The sequence below is a fragment of the Sphaeramia orbicularis genome, chromosome 7 (assembly GCF_902148855.1).
Source record: "Sphaeramia orbicularis chromosome 7, fSphaOr1.1, whole genome shotgun sequence".
NCBI lineage: Eukaryota > Metazoa > Chordata > Actinopteri > Kurtiformes > Apogonidae > Sphaeramia > Sphaeramia orbicularis.
The window spans coordinates 10,911,420-10,924,681 of NC_043963.1; the positions used below are offsets into that span (position 1 = coordinate 10,911,420).

At 28.1% G+C, this 13,262-nt stretch overlaps 1 protein-coding gene across 2 annotated transcripts in view; it reads right to left on the reverse strand.

The window, feature by feature from the left end:
• Nucleotides 1-13,262, reverse strand: part of kazna (kazrin, periplakin interacting protein a) — an 814,799-nt gene that overhangs the window by 684,306 nt on the left and 117,231 nt on the right. For both annotated transcript variants that reach the window (XM_030138578.1, XM_030138577.1), the window contains exon 2: nt 949-1,106. In XM_030138578.1, coding sequence (XP_029994438.1) covers nt 949-1,106 — 158 coding nt within the window. The remainder of the gene's footprint in view (nt 1-948; nt 1,107-13,262) is intronic.

The window sequence follows — 13,262 nt, forward strand, 5'->3', positions numbered from 1 at the left end:
AATATTTCTTTTCTTAATTCAAGATTTTTTTTCTTAATTCAACATTTTTTTCTTAATTCAGCATTTTTTTTTTTTTTGCTTATTTCAAGATTTTATTTGCTTTATTTAACATTTATTTTGCTTAAATCAAGATTTTTTTTTCTTAATTCAACTTTTTTTTTTTTTTTTTGCTTAATTCAAGATTTTTTTTTTTTTTTTTTTCTTTATTCAAGAGTTTTGTTTTGTTTTTTTTTTCTTAATTCAAGAATAATTGTTTTGCTTAATTCCAAAAAAAAAAAAAAAAAAAAAAAAAAAAGAAAAAAAAAAAAAAATCTGCCACTGGGACAAGTGAAAATTATCTTGGTAAGATTTCTTGAAATAAAATTTTCAAAATCTATTGTCTAAAAATCAGTTCTTATATCTCACTGAAAAGTTCCTCTGTAGGTGACTATGTCTTATTTTAAGTGTGATGAGATATTTGGACTAGAAATGAGAAAAACACACTTGGCAAGATTTTTTTTTTTTTCCAGTGTAGAAATCAGCTCTGAAATTAAACTACTATGAGCTATTTTTGTTGTTATCATAATATTTGTCCAAACAAATGTACCTTCGGTTGTACCAGGCATTAAAAACGAACAAGACATTGAAGAAAACAAGAGGTGGTCTAATATTTTTTTCTGCAACTGCATTTAGAGTTTAACTGTTTATATGTGTAAGTGTTTTTCCTTCATGGAGGAACAGCACAAAGCTAAACAAACAGATAAATAACACAATTAAATGTGACAAAAAAGTAGAAAAAAAATAAATGAAACCATCTTCCTCTTCAACAATTGTCAAAAATAAAAACACAAACAGTTTCTCTTGTTGAAGTATTGAAGAATCCGTATACTTTGACTCAAACTCGGATAGTTTTAGACATTCGACCTCTACCGTGTGTCCGATGGCGTCGTAGCTGAATGTCTTTCATACCTGAGCGTCCACCAGCAGGTGCCTCATCAGGGTCATGGACTTCTGCATGGTCTCCTTCTCCGGTGGAATGAAGGCAGGCTCCTCCTGCTCCACGGGTTTGGGTCCGGGCACCATGAAATTCGCAATCTGGTCGTTCAGGCTGTTCAAGGACTGCACAGCTACGGAGACGAACAAAAATACCACAGAGTTAAAGCACAGTGTATAATCAAAACTCAACTGGTACGATAGCTATGAACGTGTTTATTTTTACCAAAACAGATTTAAGAATGCGAAGGTTTTCGTTTCCCTGTGGATCTACCTACGACAGCGTATTAGAGCCACATAAGAAAATAAAAACACTTGTCACAATGAGAATAAAGTCGTAAAATATCGAGATAAAATCCGCAATTTTATGAGAATAAAGTCAAACACAAAAAAGAGTCATAATTTTATGCGAATAATTCGTAATATTTTGAGAGTTAAGCCATAATATTTTAAGAATAACAACGTGATTTAAAAACATTTGGGAAAAATATCATTTACTAGATTAAAGTCGTACCCACTCATCGCATAATGGAGAACTTGGAACATGTTTTGAGGTTATACTTTCATTTGGGATTTACACACGATGAAATACTGAGCCTATTAGCCCCGCCCACCACCAACACATTAGCATTAGTTATCCAGTCCAAGAGACGTGAACATTGCTGCTTGGCTTGTTGTGTTCGCTGTTACCGAAAACTGTCAGCAACAAGGCACAAGGCTCACAATTTAAAAATTATGACTTTTTATCGCACTATTGCAAATTATTTTCAAAATATTACAACTTTAATCTCATAAAAGTATGATATTATTTTCGTTAAATTATGATTCTTTTTAAACTACGATTTTATTCTTATAATATGTTTTTTTTTCCTGAAATATTACAACTTTAATCTCATTAAAGTACGACATTTTTTTGTTAAATTTTGAGTTTTTTTTTTAAAACTACAACTTTATTCTCGAAATATTACAACTTTAATCTAATAAAAGTACGACAATATTTTTTGTTAAATTAGGAGTTGTTTTTTTTTAAACTACGACTTTATTCTCGAAATATTACAACTTTAATTAAAGTATATAATTTTCGTTAAATTTTTCAAAACTACGACTTTATTTTCAAAACATGACAACTTTATTCTTGAAATATTACAACTTTAATCTCATTGAAGTACAACATTATTTTTGTTACATTATGATTCTTTTTAAACTACGACTATTTTCATAATATGACTTTATTCTCAAAATATTTCAACTTTAATCTTATAAAAGTACAACAATATTTTAGTTAAATTATGACTTTTTTTAAACTATGACTTCATTCTCAAAATATTACATCTTTAATCTCATTAAAGTATGACATTATTTTCATTAAATTATGGGGGTCTTTTTTTAAACTACAACTTTATTCTCAACATATTATGGCTTTATTCTCGAAATATTACAACTTTAATTAAAGTACGACATCATTTTCGTTAAATTTTTCAAAACTACGACTTTATTCTCGAACCATGACGGCTTTATTCTTGAAATATTACAACTTTAATCCATTAAAGCACGACATTATTTTTGTTAAATTATGATTATTTTTAAACTATGACTATTCTCATAATATTATGACTGTGTTCTTAAAATATTACAACTGTAATCTCATTAAAGCCCGACATTATTTTCATTAAATTATGATTTTTTTTTTTTTTTTTTAACTACTGCTTTATTCTCAACATAATATGACTTTATTCTTGAAATATTGCAAATTTAATCTCATTAAAGTGCAACATTATTTTTTGTTAAATTGTGATTCTATTCAAACTATGACTATTCTCATAATATTATGGCTTTATTCTCAAAATATTACAACTTTAATCTTATAAAAGTACAATATTATTTTTGTTAAATTATGAGTTTTTTTTAAACTATGACTATTCTCAAAATATTACAACTTTAATCTCATTAAAGTATGACATTATTTTCATTAAATTATGAGGGTTTTTTTAAACTATAACTATTCTCAACGTATTATTACTTTATTCTCTAAATATTACAACTGTAATCTCATTAAAGTCCGACATTATTTTCATTAAATTATGATTTTTTTTTTTTTTTTTAACTATGGCTTTATTCTCAACATATTACCACTTAATTTTTTTTAAAATATTTCAACTTTAATCTCATAAAAGTACATTTTAATTAAATTATGAGGTTTTTTTAAACTATGACTTTATTCTCAACACAACACGACTTGATTCTCGAAATATTACAACTTTAATCTCATTAAAGTACAACAATATTTTCGCTATATTATGAGTTGTTGTTTTTTAACTACGACTTTATTCTCATAATATTAGGGCTTTATTCTCGTAAAATTATGACTCTGTTTTCTGTTACTCTCATAAAATTACTGGATTTATCTCGATATTTTACAACTTTATTGTCGTAGTAACAAGATTTTTTATTTTCTTATGTGGTCCTAATATGCTGTCATATCTACCATATTATCCACAAAGCATTAAATCAATAAAATGAACAAAGTGACTTTAAAAGAAGTGTTTTATTCGACTACATCTTAAAGACAACTATTGTTTTGGGTTTTTTTTTTAAGTGTTCTACTCTATTTGTTGTAGCAGAAGATTTGAATGTGTAGTTCTTTTTTTTCAGCTGCTCAGTTTGGTTTGAATACTTGTTTTTGTTCCTGTTTTGCATTAAAAACAGTTGGTTATTGTGTTGATACAGAACATGATCGACCTCTTACCACATCTAAAAGCACCACTGTTCATTTTGCATTGTTCATTGTACAAATTATCTACTTTTTTTTTTTTTTTTTTACTTTTTTGAAAACAGTCATACTTTTTAATGTCACTTTTTTTTCCTCCTCTCCTGGTTTTAGTTCAAGTCTCATCCTGACTCACACTTTTTCTCCACATTTCTTCACTCTTTGTAGAAGTCGTCTGGTCCAACAGAAGTGAGAGATGCTGCTTCACTTGTTGTGTTCGCTGATGCCGAAAACTCTCATCAACAAGACTTAAGGCTTACAATTTGTGAATTATGACTTTTGTATCGCACTATTGCAAATTTATTTTTCAAAATATTACAACTTAATAAAAGCATCTCATAAAAGTACAAAATTACTTTCATTAAATGATGACTCTTTTTAAACTATGACTTTATTCTTACAATATTATGGCTTTATTCTCTAAATATTACAACTTTAATTTCATTAAAGTAGGACATTATTTTCATTAAATTATGAGATTTTTTTTTTTTTTCAAAACTACAACTTTATTCTCAAAATATTACAACTTTAATCCCATTAAAGAACAACATTATTTTCTTTAAATTATGAGGATTTTTTCTAAACTACGACTTTATTCTGAAAACATGACGACTTTATTCTTGAAATATTACAACTTTAATGTCATTAAAGTACAACATTATTTTTGTTACATTGTGATTCTTTTTAAACTATGACTTTATTCTGATAATATTATGGCTTTATTATCAAAATATTACAACTCTAATCTTAGAAAAGTGCAACATTATTTTTGTTAAATTATGAGGGTTTTTTTAAACTACAACTTTATTCTCAACACATTACTACTTTATTTTCGAAATATTACAACTGTAATCTCATTAAAGTCCGACATTATTTCATCAAGAGTTTTTTTTTTTTTTTTAACTATGACTTTATTTTTAACATATTACGACTTTATTCTTGAAATATTGCAACTTCAATCTCATTAAAGTAAAACAATATTTTCATTAAATTATGAGGTTTTTTTTTTAAACTTTATTCTCATAATATTACTTTATTCTCTTAAAATTATGACTTTTTTTGTATTCTGTTATTCTCATAAAATTACAGGATTTATCTCGATATTTTATGACTTTATTCTTGTAGTGGCAAGATTTTTTATTCTCTTATGTGGCCCTAATACTCTGTTGTATCTATATTATCCACAAAGCATTAAAACAATAAAATGAACAAAGTGACTTTTTAAAAAGTGTTTTATTCGACTACATCTTAAAGGCAGTTAATGTTTTGTTTTGTTTTTTGTTTTTTTTAAGTGTTCTACTCTATTTGTTGTAGCAGAAGATTTGAATGTGTAGTTCTTTTTTTTCAGCTGCTCAGTTTGGTTTGAATACTTGTTTTTGTTCCTGTTTTGCATTAAAAACAGTTGGTTATTGTGTTGATACAGAACATGATCGACCTCTTACCACATCTAAAAGCACCACTGTTCATTTTGCATTGTTCATTGTACAAATTATCTACTTTTTTTTTTTTTTTTTACTTTTTTGAAAACAGTCATACTTTTTAATGTCACTTTTTTTCCTCCTCTCCTGGTTTTAGTTCAAGTCTCATCCTGACTCACACTTTTTCTCCACATTTCTTCACTCTTTGTAGAAGTCGTCTGGTCCAACAGAAGTGATAGATGCTGCTTCACTTGTTGTGTTCGCTGATGCCGAAAACTCTCATCAACAAGACTTAAGGCTTACAATTTGTGAATTATGACTTTTTTATCGCACTATTGCAAATTTATTTTTCAAAATATTACAACTTAATAAAAGCATCTCATAAAAGTACAAAATTACTTTCATTAAATGATGACTCTTTTTAAACTATGACTTTATTCTTACAATATTATGGCTTTATTCTCTAAATATTACAACTTTAATTTCATTAAAGTAGGACATTATTTTCATTAAATTATGAGATTTTTTTTTTTTTTCAAAACTACAACTTTATTCTCAAAATATTACAACTTTAATCCCATTAAAGAACAACATTATTTTCTTTAAATTATGAGGATTTTTTCAAACTACGACTTTATTCTGAAAACATGACGACTTTATTCTTGAAATATTACAACTTTAATGTCATTAAAGTACAACATTATTTTTGTTACATTGTGATTCTTTTTAAACTATGACTTTATTCTGATAATATTATGGCTTTATTATCAAAATATTACAACTCTAATCTTAGAAAAGTGCAACATTATTTTTGTTAAATTATGAGGGTTTTTTTTAAACAACTTTATTCTCAACATATTACTACTTTATTTTCGAAATATTACAACTGTAATCTCATTAAAGTCCGACATTATTTTCATCAAGAGTTTTTTTTTTTTTTAATTTTTAACTATGACTTTATTCTCAACATATTATGACTTTATTCTTGAAATATTGCAACTTTAATCTCATTAAAGTAAAACAATATTTTCATTAAATTATGAGTTGTTTTTTTTTTAAACTTTATTCTCATAATATTACTTTATTCTCTTAAAATTATGACTTTTTTGTATTCTGTTATTCTCATAAAATTACAGGATTTATCTCGATATTTTATGACTTTATTCTTGTAGTGGCAAGATTTTTTATTCTCTTATGTGGCCCTAATACTCTGTTGTATCTATATTATCCACAAAGCATTAAAACAATAAAATGAACAAAGTGACTTTAAAAAAGTGTTTTATTCGACTACATCTTAAAGGCAGTTAATGTTTTTTTTTTTTTTTTTTTTTTTAAGTGTTCTACTTTATTTGTTGTAGCAGAAGATTTGAATGTGTAGTTCTTTTTTTTTCAGCTGCTCAGTTTGGTTTGAATACTTGTTTTTGTTCCTGTTTTGCATTAAAAACAGTTGGTTATTGTGTTGATACAGAACATGATCGACCTCTTACCACATCTAAACCCACCACTGTTCATTTTGCATTGTTCATTGTACAAATTATCTACTTTTTTTTTTTTTACTTTTTTGAAAACAGTCATACTTTTTAATGTCACTTTTTTTTTCTCCTCTCCTGGTTTTAGTTCAAGTCTCATCCTGACTCACACTTTTTCTCCACATTTCTTCACTCTTTGTAGAAGTCGTCTGGTCCAACAGAAGTGAGAGATGCTGCTTCACTTGTTGTGTTCGCTGATGCTGAAAACTCTCATCAACAAGACTTAAGGCTTACAATTTGTGAATGATGACTTTTGTATCGCACTATTGCAAATTTATTTTTCAAAATATTACAACTTAATAAAAGCATCTCATAAAAGTACAAAATACTTTCATTAAATTATGACTCTTTTTAAACTATGACTTTATTCTTACAATATTATGGCTTTATTCTCTAAATATTACAACTTTAATCTCATCAAAGTAGGACATTATTTTCATTAAATTATGAGATTTTTTTTTTTCAAAACTACGACTATATTCTCGAAATATTACAACTTTAATCCCATTAAAGAACAACATTATTTTCTTCAAATTATGAGGATTTTCTCAAACTACGACTTTATTCTGAAAACATGACGACTTTATTCTTGAAATATTACAACTTTAATGTCATTAAAGTACAACATTATTTTTGTTACATTGTGATTCTTTTTAAACTATGACTTTATTCTGATAATATTATGGCTTTATTATCAAAATATTACAACTCTAATCTTAGAAAAGTGCAACATTATTTTTGTTAAATTATGAGGTTTTTTTTAAACTACAACTTTATTCTCAACACATTACTACTTTATTTTCGAAATATTACAACTGTAATCTCATTAAAGTCCGACATTATTTTCATCAAGAGTTTTTTTTTTTTTTAACTATGACTTTATTCTCAACATATTACGACTTTATTCTTGAAATATTGCAACTTTAATCTCATTAAAGTACAACAATATTTTCATTAAATTATGAGGTTTTTTTTTTAAACTTTATTCTCATAATATTACTTTATTCTCTTTAAATTATGACTCTTTTTTGTATTCTGTTATTCTCATAAAATTACAGGATTTATCTCGATATTTTATGACTTTATTCTTGTAGTGGCAAGATTTTTATTCTCTTATGTGGCCCTAATACTCTGTTGTATCTATATTATCCACAAAGCATTAAAACAATAAAATGAACAAAGTGACTTTTTAAAAAGTGTTTTATTCGACTACATCTTAAAGGCAGTTAATGTTTTGTTTTGTTTTTTGTTTTTTTTAAGTGTTCTACTCTTTTTGTTGTAGCAGAAGATTTGAATGTGTAGTTCTTTTTTTTTCAGCTGCTCAGTTTGGTTTGAATACTTGTTTTTGTTCCTGTTTTGCATTAAAAACAGTTGGTTATTGTGTTGATACAGAACATGATCGACCTCTTACCACATCTAAAAGCACCACTGTTCATTTTGCATTGTTCATTGTACAAATTATCTACTTTTTTTTTTTTTACATTTTTTAAAACAGTCATACTTTTTAATGTCACTTTTTTTTCCTCCTCTCCTGGTTTTAGTTCAAGTCTCATCCTGACTCACACTTTTTCTCCACATTTCTTCACTCTTTGTAGAAGTCGTCTGGTCCAACAGAAGTGATAGATGCTGCTTCACTTGTTGTGTTCGCTGATGCCGAAAACTCTCATCAACAAGACTTAAGGCTTACAATTTGTGAATTATGACTTTTTTAATCGCACTATTGCAAATTTATTTTTCAAAATATTACAACTTAATAAAAGCATCTCATAAAAGTACAAAATTACTTTCATTAAATGATGACTCTTTTTAAACTATGACTTTATTCTTACAATATTATGGCTTTATTCTCTAAATATTACAACTTTAATCTCATCAAAGTAGGACATTATTTTCATTAAATTATGAGATTTTTTTTTTTTTTTTCCAAAACTACAACTTTATTCTCAAAATATTACAACTTTAATCCCATTAAAGAACAACATTATTTTCTTTAAATTATGAGGATTTTTTCAAACTACGACTTTATTCTTGAAATATTACAACTTTAATGTCATTAAAGTACAACATTATTTTTGTTACATTGTGATTCTTTTTAAACTATGACTTTATTCTGATAATATTATGGCTTTATTATCAAAATATTACAACTCTAATCTTAGAAAAGTGCAACATTATTTTTGTTAAATTATGAGGGTTTTTTTAAACAACTTTATTCTCAACATATTACAACTTTATTTTCGAAATATTACAACTGTAATCTCATTAAAGTCCGACATTATTTTCATCAAGATTTTTTTTTTTTTTTTAACTATGACTTTATTTTTAACATATTACGACTTTATTCTTGAAATATTGCAACTTTAATCTCATTAAAGTAAAACAATATTTTCATTAAATTATGAGTTTTTTTTTTTAAACTTTATTCTCATAATATTACTTTATTCTCTTTAAATTATGACTCTTTTTTGTATTCTTTTATTCTCATAAAATTACAGGATTTATCTCGATATTTTATGACTTTATTCTTGTAGTGGCAAGATTTTTTATTCTCTTATGTGGCCCTAATACTCTGTTGTATCTATATTATCCACAAAGCATTAAAACAATAAAATGAACAAAGTGACTTTAAAAAAGTGTTTTATTCGACTACATCTTAAAGGCAGTTAATGGGTTTTTTTTTTGTTTTTTGTTTGTTTTTTTTAAGTGTTCTACTCTATTTGTTGTAGCAGAAGATTTGAATGTGTAGTTCTTTTTTTTCAGCTGCTCAGTTTGGTTTGAATACTTGTTTTTGTTCCTGTTTTGCATTAAAAACAGTTGGTTATTGTGTTGATACAGAACATGATCGACCTCTTACCACATCTAAAAGCACCACTGTTCACTTTGCATTGTTCATTGTACGAATTATCTACTTTTTTTTTTTTTTACTTTTTTTAAAACAGTCATACTTTTTAATGTCACTTTTTTTTCCTCCTCTCCTGGTTTTAGTTCAAGTCTCATCCTGACTCATACTTTCTCTCCACATTTCTTCACTCTTTGTAGAAGGAGTGTCAGGTTTTTTTTTGCTGAGCAGGAACAACACAGATAACAGGGTGGAAAAACATATTTCCTACTGTCACACTGTCACCGACTTTGTCTGTCGACGCCCGTTCGGGTCCAGAATGTTCCATGTCATCCTGTTTTTGTTTCCCTGTTCTTGCTCTTGTGTGTTCCTGGCAGACCTCTCTTCTTTTCAGGTTTCCTCTCCCACATTAAACACCATCCAGCCTTACTGTATTTCCTCCACACACACACACACTGACTTCCTCATCCCGCTTCCATTTGCCATTAATCCCTCTTAGTCTCTAAAAGGTCACCACAACTATTTCCAAGGCCACCCACGTGGAGGAACGCTGATAATGGGAGGAATCTGAGAAAATGCAATTTCCATATTTTTGAGCCTTTTTAGCATAAATGCGTTCTGTATTTTTCATGAGCGCTAACCCCTAATGACTCATTATCTGTACTTTCAACCATTTAAACTTTGCTAAAACCCTCAAACTTAGAGCGTTTTGGGTCAAAAAAAAAAAAAAAAAGAACCAGAGGATCAGGTTTTTTTGTCATCTGATACAGAGTCCCATCCATCTAATCCAGGGCTGTCAAACTCACTTTAGTTCAGGGCCCACATTCAGCCAAATTTGATCTGAAGTGGGCCGAACCAGTGAAATAATGACAAAATAATATAGAAATAATGTCAACTCCAAACTTTTTCTCAATGTTTTAGATCAGAGGTGTCAAATATGCGGCCCAGGGGCCAAATCCGGCCCACTAAAGGGTCCAGTCTGGACTCTGGGATGAATTTGTGAAATGCAAAAATTACACTGAAGATATTAATCATTTTAGTTCAGGTTCCACATTCAGACCAATTTAATCTCCAGTGGATCAGATCAGTCAAATACTATCATAATAACCGATAAATACTCACAACTGCAAATTTTTCTGTTTGTAAATGTAAACATTTTCATGTCATTTTACTGTATTTACACTAAAATAAACTATCATTTCACAAAAACGCGAATAACCTGAATAAATTTGAACATTTTAAAATATCTGAAGTGTAAGTTTAACAATATTCTGCCTGTTATTACATGTTTTATATATTTGTAGATCCACTGTGATCTGTAAGCTGTAATTTACATGTATAAATGATAAACTGTGACATAATATTGGTAAAATTGCACTTAGTTTTCTCAAGAAATTTCAGTTTGTTCATGTTGTTCACATTGTTTTAAAGGATAGTTGGTGGATGTAAACATTTTCATCGCATAATTTTACTTTTTTCACAAAAAAACAGGGCTGTCAAAGTCATTTTAGTTCAGGGGCCACATTCAGACCAATTTAATCTCCAATGGATCAGATCAGTCAAATACTATCATAATAACCCATAAATACTCACAACTGCAAATTTTTCTGTTTGTAAATTAAATATTTTCATGTCATTTTACTGTATTTACATTAAAACAAAGTATCATTTCACAAAAATGCAGATAACCTGAATAAATTTGAACATTTTAAAATACCTGAAGTGTAAGTTTAACAATGTTCTGCCTGTTATTAAATGTTTTATATATTTGTAGATCCACTGTGATCTGTAAGTTGTAATTTACATGTATAAATGATAAACTGTGACATAATATTGGTAAAATTGCACTTATTTTTCATTAGAAATTTTGTGTTATTCAGATTGTTTTAAAGGATAGTTGGTACATGTAAACATTTTCATCACATAATTTCACTTTTGTTGCTGTAAACAATGGGTGTCAAACTCATTTTAGTTCAGGGGCCACATTCAGCCAAATTTGAGCTGAGGTGGGCCGGACCTGTGAAATAATAACAAAATAATATAGAAATAATGTCAACTCCAAACTTTTCTCAATGTTTTAGAAAAAAGAAAGTAAAATTATGCGATGAAAATGTTTACATTTACCAACTATCCTTTAAAACAATGTGAATAACATGAACAAACTAAATTGTTTGCATTTACAAAGAGAAAAATGTGGAGTTGTGAGTATTTATAGGTAATTATGATAGTGTTTTACTGATCTGACCCACTGGAGATTAAATTGGGAACCTGAACTAAAATGATTAATATCTTCAGTGTCATTTTTGCATTTCACACATTCATCCCAGGGGCCAGACTGGACCCTGTAGTGGACCAGACTTGGCCCCCAAGCCGCATGTTTGACATCTCTGATCTAAAACATAGAGGAAAGTTTGGAGTTGACATTATTTCTATACTATTTTGTTATTATTTCACTGGTCCGGCCCACTTCAGATCAAATTTGGCGGAAAGTAGCCCCTGAACTAAAATGAGTTTGACAGCCCTGTTTTAGAGCGAAAAAAGTAAAATTATGTGATGAAAATGTTTACATCCACCAACTATCCTTTAAAACAATGTGAATAACATGAAAATACTGAAATATCTAAAGAAAACTAGGTGCAATTTTAATAATATTCTGTCTCAGTTTATCATTTATACATGTAAATTACAACTTACAGATCACAGTGGATCAACAAATACACAAAACATTTAATAACAGGCAGAATATTGGTACAATTACACTTCGGACATTTTAAAATGTTCATATTTGTTCAGGTTATTTGCGTTTTTATGAAATGATAGTTTGGTTTAGTGTAAATACAGTAAAATGATGGGAAAATATTTATATTTACAAAGAGAAAACTATGGAGTTGTGAGTATTTATAGGTTATTGTATTTGACTGATCTGACCCACTGGAGATTAAATTGGTCTGAATGTGGAACCTGAACTAAAACGATTAATATCTTCAGTGTAATTTTTGCATTTCACAAATTCATCCCAGGGGCCAGACTGGACCCTTTGGTGGGCCGAATTTGGCCCCCAGGCCGCATATTTGACACGTCTGATCTAAAACTTAGAGGAAAGTTTGGAGTTGACATTATTTCTATATTATTTTGTTATTATTTCACTGGTTCGGCCCACTTCAGATCAAATTTGGCTGAATGTGGCCCCTGAACTAAAGTGAGTTTGACAGCACTGGATTAGATGGATGGGACTCTGTATCAGATGACAAAAAAACCTGATCCTCCTTTTAGCAAAGTTTAAATGGTTAAAAGGATGGATAATGAGTCACTAAAAGTTTGAAGTTGGCATTATTTATATATTATTATGTATGTACAGTGTATATATATATATATATATATATATATATATATATATATATATATATATATATATATATATAATTATTTTACTGGTCCGGTCCACTTCAGATCAAATTTGGGTTAGGGTTAAAATATTTTTTTTTCTTAAAAAAACAAATATATATATATATATATATATATATATATATATATATATATATATATATACATATATATATTTACAAAGAGAAAACTATGGCGTTGTGAGGATTTATAGGTTATTATTGTAGTATTTTACTGATCCGACCCACTGGAGATTAACCCTTTCATGCATGAATTATCAGAACCTTAATCAAGATTTTTTTTCCTGTGTTTTTATTCCTTTTTAGGCATGAAAAAAACAATGTGATTTATTT